The sequence below is a fragment of the Neoarius graeffei genome, chromosome 23, assembly GCF_027579695.1.
Source record: "Neoarius graeffei isolate fNeoGra1 chromosome 23, fNeoGra1.pri, whole genome shotgun sequence".
NCBI lineage: Eukaryota > Metazoa > Chordata > Actinopteri > Siluriformes > Ariidae > Neoarius > Neoarius graeffei.
Window position 1 is genome coordinate 39,944,324 of NC_083591.1, and position 13,252 is coordinate 39,957,575.

At 42.7% G+C, this 13,252-nt stretch overlaps 1 protein-coding gene across 1 annotated transcript in view; it reads left to right on the plus strand.

The window, feature by feature from the left end:
- The first annotated feature begins 6,207 nt into the window (after window positions 1-6,207).
- Window positions 6,208-13,252, plus strand: part of LOC132871296 (semaphorin-4E-like) — a 65,731-nt gene continuing 58,686 nt past the window's right edge. The window contains exons 1-2 of the mRNA XM_060905412.1: window positions 6,208-6,310; window positions 8,292-8,437. Of these exons, the coding sequence (XP_060761395.1) occupies window positions 6,208-6,310; window positions 8,292-8,437 (249 nt within the window). The remainder of the gene's footprint in view (window positions 6,311-8,291; window positions 8,438-13,252) is intronic.

Below are 13,252 nucleotides of genomic sequence, written 5' to 3' on the forward strand. Positions count from 1 at the left end.
TCTACTGCGCATGTGCGAAATCCAGGAGGGTAGGAAAATTCAACAGTAGTTTTGTCCTACCGATCAGCTGGGCTGATAGAAAATCGGTATTTCACGCATGTGCCGATTTTTATGTTTTGTGCGTATTGGTCGAGTCTTTGGCCAAGTCAAATAATTTGTAATGACTTGTTTTGTATAATAAAACGGTCTGTATGAGAACTTGCTAATTGTAATGACGTCATATGTTCTGCGCATGTGCAGTAGGCTTCGCGCGTGCGCAGTAGGCTTCGCGCGTGCGCAGTAGGCTTGGTAGGACAAATTGAAGAGGTAGGATAACTTTACACCACCTATGTGAGCGAAACATGGAAATTGTGCTGCATCCCTGCCGCATCAGCCACAAACACTGAACAAGTAAGTGTATAACTGTTAAGTCGTTTTGCCGTGTTTTAAAATCGGTGCGTTAGCCTAGCAATGGCTACATTAGCTGTGCAGCTAACCACTTCCTGCAGTTAGCCAGGTAGCATGCCCGCAGCTTGGTCAAGCCCCGCCCCCTCCCCCTCCCCCCATGGCCCGCCTCCATGCTTCTCATTAGCAAAACAACGCACTGGGAAAAGGGCTGAAATGGGGCTTTCTCCCAGGAGGCTATATCTATCTGCCGAGGGTTCATTTTGAGAAAGGCTGCGGATATAACATCCGGAAGCCTCCACGAGCCCGTTTAAAGCATCAACAAACCACCATGCCATGGGTCCTTTAATGATTAATGGATATGTCACATTAGGTAGCTTATGTCTACTGCAGTGCATTGTTGCATCAAATGGCATTTAAGATCTCATCTCATCTCATTATCTCTAGCCGCTTTATCCTTCTACAGGGTCGCAGGCAAGCTGGAGCCTATCCCAGCTGACTATGGGCGAAAGGCGGGGTACACCCTGGACAAGTCGCCAGGTCATCACAGGGCTGACACATAGACACAGACAACCATTCACACTCACATTCACACCTATGGTCAATTTAGAGTCACCAGTTAACCTAACCTGCATGTCTTTGGACTGTGGGGGAAACCGGAGCACCCGGAGGAAACCCATGCGGACACGGGGAGAACATGCAAACTCCACACAGAAAGGCCCTCGCCGGCCCCGGGGCTCGAACCCAGGACCTTCTTGCTGTGAGGCGACAGCGCTAACCACTACACCACCGTGCCGCCCGCATTTAAGATCTAGGCCTAGTAATGTTTATGTACACATGCTGTTAGTACAAGTTACATACTAGGCCTACATTTTATTCACTGACTAAAATAATTGATAATAATTATGCGGCAACAAGCTGGGGTCAGCTTTCCATTCCTTCTCACTAACAGTGTATGGATCTACATTCCCAATGAAACGTACCTTCTCAGCATAACGCTCCCGTGCCTGCTTATCCAAACTTTCACAGTAGTGCTCCATCACTTCAGATGTCTAAATTCTTAAAAAAATCAAAGCTTCTAAGCCCTCTAACACGGAAACGAATCGGTGAATGTTTACTCTATGATGTGTACTCTATGCGCGCTCTGGAGCGAGTGACTTCCAAGATGGCCGCGCCGACCCCATGGTTACTATTTTTAGCATCATCTCGGAGCACTCTATAACTCAGAAATCCTGCCATGGGGCTATACAATATTTTGAAAAGACCGGATTTTATGCGGTGGTGGAGTTTTACTTGCGATAAATTCAAGCTCTTTCCCAATAGAGCGGGAAATTAACTTCAATACGGATCTTGAACTTGTCACTGTGGAACTGGCATCAAGCTCGAACCTAAAATATTTAATCTGTTGTTGTTGTTACAAGTCCCAACAAAATGCTAATAGACAGTGGATGGATAAATTTAATATATTTCTAGCAAATTCATGTTCTGGATATTCAAATATGTTAATATGTGGCGACTTCAATTTCCCTAAAGTCCATTGGGATTCACCAGAACTTACTATAGGTGTTGATGAAGTCTTATTTACTGAATTGTTGAATGATTATCATCTTACTCAACTCAACACCTTTCCCACAAGAGAAGTGAATATTCTAATCTATCTAGACCTTGTTCTTACCAATGCTCCAAATCATATTACAAATTTATCAGTTTTCAGCCCAGAACAGAGCGGACTAATAACAGACCATTCAGCAGTTGTTTTCGACCTTAAGATGTCAATCAAAGCAGCGCCGTGGCTTAAGAGAACAGTGTACAACTATAGTAGAGGCGATTTTGATGGACTTTGCGCTGCTTTGGAAGCAATTGATCTATCGAATGCTATCAACTCTGAGTCCGACATTAACATCTGTTGGATAAAATGGAAAGATATGTTCCTCGCAGCAGTTCAGGACTATATACCAATGAAAAAGATTAAAGGCAGGAACAACCCTCCTTGGGTTACTGGCAATATCATTCATGCCATAAAGAAAAAGGAAGCTGTTCATCGGAAACTAAAGGTCTTGCCAACTGACGTGATGGAAAAGAAATTCAAAGAACTGCGGGCCAATATTAAATCACTGGTTCGTGATAGTCGTGCTATGTTTTATGATTCTTTAGATACTGACTTTGTAAACAACCCTAAAAGATTCTGGTCACTCTTCAGATTGAACAACAAGCAATCTAGTGTTCCTGACAAGTTATCAATGGGTTTACAGGAAGGATTAGATCCAGCTGCTGTTCGCAATGCTTCCACACCTCATGACATTGCAGAACTTTTTAACATCTATTTTACGTCTGTGTTCAACGACACTGACTTGAACATGACGATCACAGACCCTCCTGTAACTGCAATTAGCCTAAAACCCACTCTGTCAAACCTACAGCTCTCCACTGAAGAAGTACTAAAGGAATTACAATTGCTCGATGTTAACAAAGCAACCGGACCAGATACTATCCTGGCTAGGCTACTCAAGGACACTGCTCTGCAAATAGCACCATCGTTGTGTCTCTTACTCAACAAGTCTCTTGCATGTGGATCACTCCCAGATTAGTGGAAGCTTGCCAATATAATGCCCATATTTAAAAAGGGTGATAAGAGTTTTGTTGAGAACTGCCGTCCTGTCTCGCTACTCTGTATTGTGTCTAAGGTTCTTGAAAGATGTGTGCTTAGTAACTTATGCGACCATTTGTTGCAGTTGATTAATTCTTCTCAGCACGGGTTTATCCGAAGCTGCTTGTGTACTACTCAGCTTGTGGAGGTATTGGACCACATTGGTTCCTTACTGGATGGTGGCAAACAAACTGATATTGTCTTTATGGACATGTCTAAGGCGTTTGATAAAGTAAACCATGTTGCTCTTATTAACAAACTCAAGGGTTTCCATATTTCTGGGATGCTCCTTGAATGGTTCAGATCATACCTACACGGCCGCCACCAGCGTGTGACCATCCTTGGGACAACTAGTTCAGAAAAATGTGTCGTCTCAGGAGTTCCACAGGGCTCGACCTTGGGGCCTATTCTTTTCTTGTTGTACGTTAACGACCTCCCAGACGTCGTTGATAATTGTCAAATATCTTCCTTTGCTGATGATACCAAAATTTACCAGTGTATCGACTCCGTCGCAGATGCTGTTCTCTTGAAAACGGACCTTGACAATCTTGTCTCTTGGTCTTCCACCAGTGGTCTCACTTTCAACCAAGCCAAGTGCAAGTGTCTGCGAGTCACAAGGAAAATCAAACCCATCCTCCATCCATACAGGATCAAGGGAGATGCCCTGGACACTCCCATAGCTGAAAAAGACCTCGGAATCTGGGTATCAAACGATCTTACCTGGACTAAGCATGTACTGGATAGATGTCCCAAGGCCAATAAATTACTGGGGTTCTTAGGAAGAAGTGCAGTTGAAATCACAAGCACAAGGACTCGTTGCACCTTATATCTTGCTGTGGTTCGCTCTATCCTTGGTTATGCAAGTCAGATTTGGTGTCCTCAGACCATTGAGCTGATCAAGCGTACTGAGAGGCTCCAAAGACAGGCTTCAAAATTCATATTGAATCTTCCCTTCCTCTGCTGTGAGTCATACACAGACAGGCCATGTATTCATGCCAGTATGAAATTGGCATCAGCACATTGGAGCTGATGCCAATTTCATACTGACATGAATACATGGACCTTGTCTTCTTTAAAGCTACAAATGGCCTTGTTCAGTTGTCTGCTGATGTGCTACCATCTCCTGATATTCCTAGACGAGTGACAAGATCTACGTCCAACACAAATACGATTCTCTTTCGGTTACGCAAATGTAGGACTGCAACTTTTAAACAGTCCTATCTTGTCCGAGTTACACGTGTCTGGAATTGTCTACCATCTAACTTAAGATGCAAGAACTTAAACCTGCTGCAATTTAAAACATTACTTAAGAAATACTATAATGATGCTCTTTCCAATTACAATTATGAGGATCCACGTAGCTTTAAGTCAATTTGTTTGAAATGTAATACTGCAAGAAGTCTAGCAAGCTAAATCACTTGCTGCTATTAATGTTGTATTTTTGTATTCTTACTGTAATATACTTTTATTGTTTTCTGGGCCCACAGTAATTGTTTTTTACTGTTGTGGTGTCCCTGCCTATCCGTTACTGTATTTATCAGGCGAAGCTAAATAAAATAAATAAATAAATAAGCTGAGGAAGCTGTCACTCCAGAGCTCCCTCCAGTGGCTGACCCAGCTGAGGAGGCCATCACTCCAGAGCTCCCTCCAGCGGCTGACTCAGCCAAGGAGACCATCGCTCCAGAGCTCTCACTGGTGGTTGATGTAGAGACAGCAGAGGAGGTTGTTGCTCCTGAGCCCTTCTTAGAGGCTGTCTCTTTTGAGCTGGTTTCTCAGCCAGAACCAGTACCTGAATTAATGCCTAAACCCATGTCTGTATCAGAATCCATGCCTGAACCTGTGCCAGCATCTGTTCCTGTTCCAGTGCCAGCATCTGTTCCCATGCCAGCGCCAGTGTCTGCTCCTGTGCCAGAGGCGGAGCCAGAGTCAGAGCCAGTGTCTGCTCCTGTGCCAGAGGCGGAGCCAGAGCCTGTGTCAGGGCCTACTCTGGAGCCAGAGCCTGTGTCAGGGCCTACTCTGGAGCCAGAGCCTGCATCAGGGCTTACTCCAGAGCCAGAGCCTGCATCAGGGCCTACTCCGGAGCCAGAGCCTGCATCAGAGTCAGTGCCAGAGTCAGCACCTGCGCCAGCTTCAGTGCCGGTGCCAGAGTTAAGACCAGAACCTGAGCCTGTTCCTGAACCTGTGTCAGAGGACGTCAGAACAACCTCTGCCTCCCCCGGCCAGGAGGACGTCTGCATTGTCCTGCCCTGCCATGAAGACATCTGCATCATCCTGTCACCAGGTCCTAACCAGGACCAAAGCAGTGCATTGACAGACCTCGAGCCTGTACCTGAGCCAAGAGCAGAGATCAAAAGAGAGCCAAGTCCCAGCCCTACATACAAGCGAGTTCCAGAACTGACAAGGGAGTCCCTGATCAAATAAGTCCCGCATCTGCTCACTCAGCACATACATGCAAACCTTGAATCTCTTTAATTCCTATTTTATTTATTCATTCATTTTTATATTCTTTTTTTTAGAATAACCTGGAACTGACCATGCCATTTTCTTTACAGTATTTTTATTGTATTCTTAATGTCTATTGTTTTTGTATATTTTATTTGTCTTTTTGTCCTCCATGCCACTGCCAAAGACAATTTTCCATTTTATGTAACTGGGTTTTGAGAGGTCAAGCAATCTAAAAATTACATTTCCTGATTCAACAACATCTTGACAGTGTTTATAAATGTTGAAGCAGATCAACAAAACTTCACAAGTTTTACACAGTAGTTTTCATATAGTGGGTATTTTAATAAGAAAACAGATGTGAACATGTGTGATATTCAAAGTTTTGAAAACATGCTGTTATTACCTCCTGGACACACCAGGAGCAGATAGATATTCCCTAGAAGGGGGGATTTTCTCTGCTTGTTTTCTCGTGAACTGCAAGACATGGCATTATTTGGGTTTGTAGCAGTATTAGTGCTTACCTTTTTTATTGTTACATGTTATGTAATTTTGTTGTTGGATTAAAGAACATGAGAGTGCCACCTTCTAGGATCAACAGCAAGCCCACTAGAGGGTGTTTCTGCATGACAATTAAGTATTCTGATTCTAATTCTGATTCCAGAAATTTAGTGTCACCATTTAAGAGACCAAGAATGGCCTTGTGCTGTAGTGAGACTTGAAGAGCTAACAACATGCTGCTCCTGCTCATCTTGTCTGTATTGGGTACAAATGTATTGACTGCTGGTCAGGTTTGGCCTTTGCACAGCACAGCACGGAAAACAATTTCTCTGAGCAGTAAGTGAACTGTCTGGGTTTTTTTTTAAAAACAGGTTAGTTAGTGTTATTCAAAAAGACAACCATGATTGTGAAACAGCCTTTAAATCGTACATAGAAGCTCTTCCTGGAAATATGGAAAATCTTCACAGTATATAATTTTAAAATGGAGCATTTGGGGCATTTGAATGCTGCAGTCTTCAGAAGATCAGTATTACAAATCTAAATAACACTAAGCATTATTGGGTTACTGATTAACCAACGATAAAGTACAGTGGGGCAAAAAAGTATTTAGTCAGTCACCAATTGTGCAAGTTCTCCCACTTAAAGAGATGAGAGAGGCCTGTAATGATGACATAGGTATACCTCAACTATGAGAGACAAAATGAGAAAAAAAAATCCAGAAAATCATATTGTCTGATTTTTAAAGAATTTATTTGCAAATTATGGTGGAAAATAAGTATTTGGTCAATAACAAAAGTTCATCTCAATACTTTGTTATATACCCTTTGTTGGCAATGACAGAGGTCAAACATTTTCTGTAAGTCTTCACAAGGTTTTCACACACTGTTACTGGTATTTTGGCCCATTCCTCCATGCAGATCTCCTCTAGAGCAGTGATGTTTTGGGGCTGTCGCTGGGCAACACAGACTTTCAACTCCCTCCAAAGATTTTCTATGGGGTTGAGATCTGGAGACTGGCTAGGCCACTCCAGGACCTTGAAATGCTTCTTACGAAGCCACTCCTTCATTGCCCAAGCGGTGTGTTTGGGATCATTGTCATGCTGAAAGACCCAGCCACGTTTCATCTTCAATGCCCTTGCTGATGGAAGGAGGTTTTCACTCAAAATCTCACGATACATGGCCCCATTCATTCTTTCCTTTACATGGGATCAGTCGTCCTGGTCCCTTTGCAGAAAAACAGCCCCAAAGCATGATGTTTCCACCCCCATGCTTCACAGTAGGTATGGTGTTCTTTGGATGCAACTCAGCATTCTTTCTCCTCCAAACACGACAAGTTGAGTTTTTACCAAAAAAGTTCTATTTTGGTTTCATCTGACCATATGACATTCTCCCAATCCTCTTCTGGATCATCCAAATGCTCTCTAGCAAACTTCAGATGGGCCTGGACATGTACTGGGTTAAGCAGGGGGACACGTCTGGCACTGCAGGATTTGAGTCCCTGGCAGCGTAGTGTGTTACTGATGGTAGCCTTTGTTACTTTGGTCCCAGCTCTCTGCAGGTCATTCACTAGGTCCCCCCGTGTCATTCTGGGATTTTTGCTAACCGTTCTTGTGATCATTTTGACCCCACGGGGTGAGATCTTACGTGGAGCCCCAGATCGAGGGAGATTATCAGTGGTCTTGTATGTCTTCCATTTTCTAATACCCACAGTTGATTTCTTCACACCAAGCTGCTTACCTATTGCAGATTCAGTCTTCCCAGCCTGGTGCAGGTCTACAATTTTGTTTCTGGTGTCCTTTGACAGCTCTTTGGTCTTGGCCATATTGGAGTTGAGAGTGTGACTGAGGTTGTGGACAGGTGTCTTTTATACTGATAACGAGTTCAAACAGGTGCCATTAATACAGGTAATGAGTGGAGGACAGAGGAGCCTCTTAAAGAAGTTGTTACAGGTCTGTGAGAGCCAGAAATCTTGCTTGTTTGTAGGTGACCAAATACTTATTTTACCGAGGAATTTACCAATTAATTCATTAAAAATCCTACAACGTGATTTCCTGGATTCTTTCCCCCCATTCTGTCTCTCATAGTTGAAGTGTACCTATGATGAAAATTACAGGCCTCGCTCATCTTTTTAAGTGGAAGAACTTGCATAATTGGTGGCTGACTAAATACTTTTTTGCCCCACTGTATCTTCTGCTAATTTATCACCAAGTCTTCTACTTCGCTTCTTTGGACTGTTCTTTATTAGAACAGCATGAGTCTTCCCTCCCAATAGCTACTCCACAATACTAAGCCCTAAAAGTCTGTTCTGCTGTTGGTAGGTTACAGAGGACATGTTTTTCAAGAGGAGGGAGTGTGGAACTACTCTACCATACTCTTGAGAGAAGACATTGGTGTACTCATCCTGGGAGCTCGAGAGACCATCTTTGCCCTGGACCTCACTAACATCACCCACAAGAAGGCTATGGTCAGGAAAATTATTATTATTATTATTATTATTATTATTATTATTATTATTAAAGCTTTTTCACAATGCTCAGGCAGCATTATTTTAATTTAGAACTGACTACAGGTTTTAGTTTTTAAATCTCTTGGTAATTCAGGACCTACATCTCAATGTCAAAATCAAAAGCAGAATTTTGTTTTTGATACCAAACACGTTACCTTTAAATATTATCAACCTTCAAAACTTTTCAGTTTAACTATTAGGTGTTTATTATTTGCCTTAATCTTATGTTACTTTTTACACTGTTATTTTAATTATTGTACTTTTATTCTAGTTTCACACATTTATTTTTATTTATTATTAGGGCCCAAGCACCAGAGGTGCCAGGCCCTATTATTTTCCTAAGGATTTTTTTTCTTCAAGACTTAATATAAGATAAAGACGATGTAAGTAAACACAAAATGCAGCTTTTAAATGATCACTCCATTTATTAACAGTAAAAATTTATCAAAACCTGTATCACCCATGTGAAAAAGCAATTGCCCCTTAAACCTAATAACTGATTGGACCACACTTGGCAGCAACAACTGCAATTAAATGTTTGCGATAACTTGCAATGAGTCTTTTACATCACTGTGCAGGAATTTTTGCCCACTCTTCTTTGCAGAATTCAGCCATATTAGAGGGTTTTCGAGCATGAACTGCCCATTTAAGGTCTTGCCACAGCATCTCAATTGGATTCAAGTCAGGACTTTGACTAGGCCACTCCAAAACCTTTTATTTCTTTTGAGCCATTCAGAGGTGGATTTGCTTGTGTGCTTCGGATCATTGTCCTGCTGCATAACTCAGCTGTGCTTGAGCTTTAGGTCGCGAACTGATGGGTCAACATTCTCCTTTAGGATTTTCTGGTAGAGAGCAGAATTCATAGTTCCATCAATTATGGCATTTCATCCAGGTCCTGAAGCAGAAAAGCAGCCTCAGACCATCACACTACCACCACCATGTTTGACTGTTGGTATGATGTTCTTATTTTGGAATGCTGTGTTAGCTTTACACCAGATGTACCAGGACCCATGTCTTCCAAAAAGTTCTACTTTTGACTGATCAGTCCACAGAATATTATCCCAAAAGTCTTGGGGGTCATCAAGATGCTTTTGATAAATGTGAGATGAGCCTTTCTGTTCCTTTTGGTCAGCAGTGGTTTGTACCTTGCAACTCTCCGTTGGATGCCATTTTTGCCCAGTGCCTTCCTTATTGTAGAATCATGAACACTGATGTTAACTGAGCCAAGTGAGGCCTGCGGTTCTTTAGATTTTTGTCAGGGTTATTTTGTGACCTCCTAGATCAATTGTTGAAGTGCTCTTGGTTGAATTTTGGAAGGCTGGCCACTCCTGGAAAGGTTCGCCACTGTTCCAAGTTTTTTTCCATTTGTAGATAATGGCTCTCACTGTGGTTTGCTGGAGTCCCAGGGCCTTGGCAATAGCTTTGTAACCCTTTCCAGACTGACAGATTTCAGTTATTTTGTTGCACATCTTTTTAAGATCTATTAGCCTACTCCACATTGCCAGCCTGGTTCTATTAGTGACACAGTCTCCTCCAAAAGTATTGGAACAGCAAGGTCAATTCCTTTGTTTTTTTGTACACTGAAGACATTTGGGTTTCAGATCAAAAGATGAATATGAGACAAAAGTTCAGAATTCCAGCTTTTATTTCATGGTATTTACATCTAGATGTGTTAAACAACTCAGGACAGAGCACCTTTTCTTTGAACCCACCCACTTTTCAAGTGAGCAAAAGTATTGGAACAGACATTATTAAATTAACTTAAAGTGAATAACATTTAATATTTGGTGGCATAACCCTTACTTGCAATAACTGCATTGAGCCTGCGACCCATTGACTTCACCAGGCTGTTGCATTCTTCATTTGAAATGCTGTTCCAGGCCTTTACTGCAGCCTCTTTCAGTTGTTGTTTGTTTCTGAGGGTTTCTCCCTTCAGTCTCCTCTTCAGGAGGTAAAATGCATGCTCTATTGGGTTAAGGTCCGGTGATTGACTTGGCCAGTCCAAGACCTTCCACTTTTTCCCCCTGATGAAGTCCTTTGTTGTGTTGGCAGTGTGTTTTGGGTCATTGTCTTGTTGCATGATGAAGCTTCTCCCAATTAGTTTGGATGCATTTTTCTGTAAATTGCCAAAATGGTTTTGTAGACTTCAGAATTTATTCTGCTGCTACCATCATGAGTTACATCATCAATAAAGACTAGTGAGCCTGTTCCAGAAGCAGCCATGCAAGCCCAAGCCATGACATTACCTCCACCATGCTTCACAGATGAGCTTGTATGTTTTGGATCATAAGCAGATCCTTTCTTTCTCCATACATTGGCCTTTCCATCACTTTGGTAGAGGTTAATCTTGGTCTCATCAGTCCATAAAACTTTGTCCCAAAACTTTTGTGGCTGATCTCTGTACTTCTTTGCAAAATCCAATCTAGCCTTCTGATTCTTTTTGCTGATGAGTGGTTTGCATCTTGTGGTATGGCCTCTATATTTCTTCTCTCGAAGTCTTCTTCGAATAGTGGATTGTGATACCTTCACCCCTGCCCTGTGGAGTTTGGCAGTGATGTCACTGACTGTTGTCTTTGGGTGTTTCTTTACAGCTCTCACAATGTTTCTGTCATCAACTGCTGTTGTTACCCTTGGCCGACTTGTTCGATGTTTGTTGCTCAGTACACCAGTAGTTTCTTTCTTTTTCAGTACATTCCAAATTGTTGTACTAGCTATGCCCAATGTTTGTGCAATAGCTCTGATCGATTTTCCCTCTTCTCTCAGCTTCAAAATGGTTTGCTTTTCTCCCATTGACAGCTCTCTGGTCTTCATGTTTGCTTAGCAGCAAATACAGTTTTCACAGGTGAAACCCAAAGCCAAAAACAAGAACTATTTAAAGTTTCAGCAATCAATCTAAAAGGCAACACCTGAGCAACTAGAAACACCCATCAGTCACATGTTCCAATACTTTTGCTCACTTGAAAAGTGGGTGGGTTCAAAGAAAAGGTGCTCTGTCCTGAGTTGTTTAACACATCTAGATGTAAATACCATGAAATAAAAGCTGGAATTCTGAACTTTTGTTTCATATTCATCTTTTGATCTGAAACCCAAATGTCTTCAGTGTACAAAAAAAACAAAGGAATTGACCTTGCCGTTCCAATACTTTTGGAGGGGACTGTGTTTAGATTGAACAGGTCTGGCAGTAATCATGCCTGGGTGTGTCTAGTGAAATTGAATCTAATTATCAATTAAATTTGGTTAATTGTTTGATTCAAGATGGCAGCGCAAACGGACGCAGTGGCCCCCTCTCTCCATGTTTAGTGTCTAAAAGTGTGTGTCCTAGTGTATGTCTGTGTGCTTTGTCTATGTGCATGTGTGAGTTGTGCACTGACGAAGTCGGTCATAAGATATCATCGCCACTGTCTTCTGGCTATAGGAAATAAGACCAAACACCTCGTCTTGGACCAGAAAGTCACAGAGGAACTTCGAGGCCTGGGTCTTCTCTGCCAGACTACTACATCACCAGACTCGCCTGCTGCCTCTCACCTAGAGAGGAGATGCCAGAAGCGGTGTGAGAAGAATCAGAAGCTTGGCAAGCGTGGCGGCATCTGGGCTAGGCTAGCTGCTAGCCTGCACAGACCCGCAATACCATTCCTCATTCTGGCCAATGTACGCTCATTAGACAACAAAATAGACCACATAGAACTCATGAGATCTGCGCTACGTGATGTGGGGGACTGCTGTGTTTTCATCTTTACAGAATCCTGGCTGAACAACATCATCCCGGACTCCGCTATCCAGCTAGCTGAGCTAACATGCTACTGCACTGACCGAGCCTTTACGGAAGAAGGCAAGACCCGTGGCGGGGTAGTGTGTGTTTACATCAGCGACGTTTGGTGCCAGAATGCTACTGTTGTGCACAAAACCTGTTCTCTGCTGGCGGAGTTTATCATCAAGTGCCGACACTTCTACCTACCGAGAGAGCTTACATCAATTCTGCTCATCGCTGTTTACATCCCTCCCACTGCTAACACCAACGTAAGGAGCGAGGCTCTGAATTAACTCTAACAGGCCATCAGTGAACAACAGATAGCACACCCAGACAGATTCCTCATCACAGCAGGAGACTTCAATCACGCAGATTTAAAGGTTTTACTGCCTTAACTACATCAACATGTGAACTTTCCAACAAGAGGAGACATCTTATTGGACTTGGTGTGCACAACCCACAAAGGAGCATACAAGGCACACACCCCCCCCCCCACACACACACACACCTGGGTCTCTCTGATCACATCACCATCATGCTGAGACCTGCATACAGTATGGAGCACTTGCACGTGACGTCACATCCGATCCAGATTGTACACAGACGCCATCTTGTCGGTAAAACGCCATATTTCTGCCGTCTTACTGACACTGACTTTCGTTATTTTTCGCCCAAATCTTCAAATATTATCGTGCCACAATGCCGGAGAGTTGTATGACATATAAATGCCACAACAGGAGAGGTCAGAAATCGGGAAGAAAGTTTCATAGGCTGCCACGGGACCCTGACAGGCGTGCAAAATGGATTGCTGCTATCAGCCGGGCCGATCCAAACAACAACAACAAGGCATGGGTACCGACTGGAAAGAATGATCACTGGCGCCTGTGCAGTGATCATTTCATCTCAGGTTCGCCATGTATTTATTCCAGTATATCCATGTATTTATTCCAGTATATCCATGTATTTATTCCAGTATATCCAATTAAACTGGACAAATACATTTTTATTTCATAAAGCAGGTATAC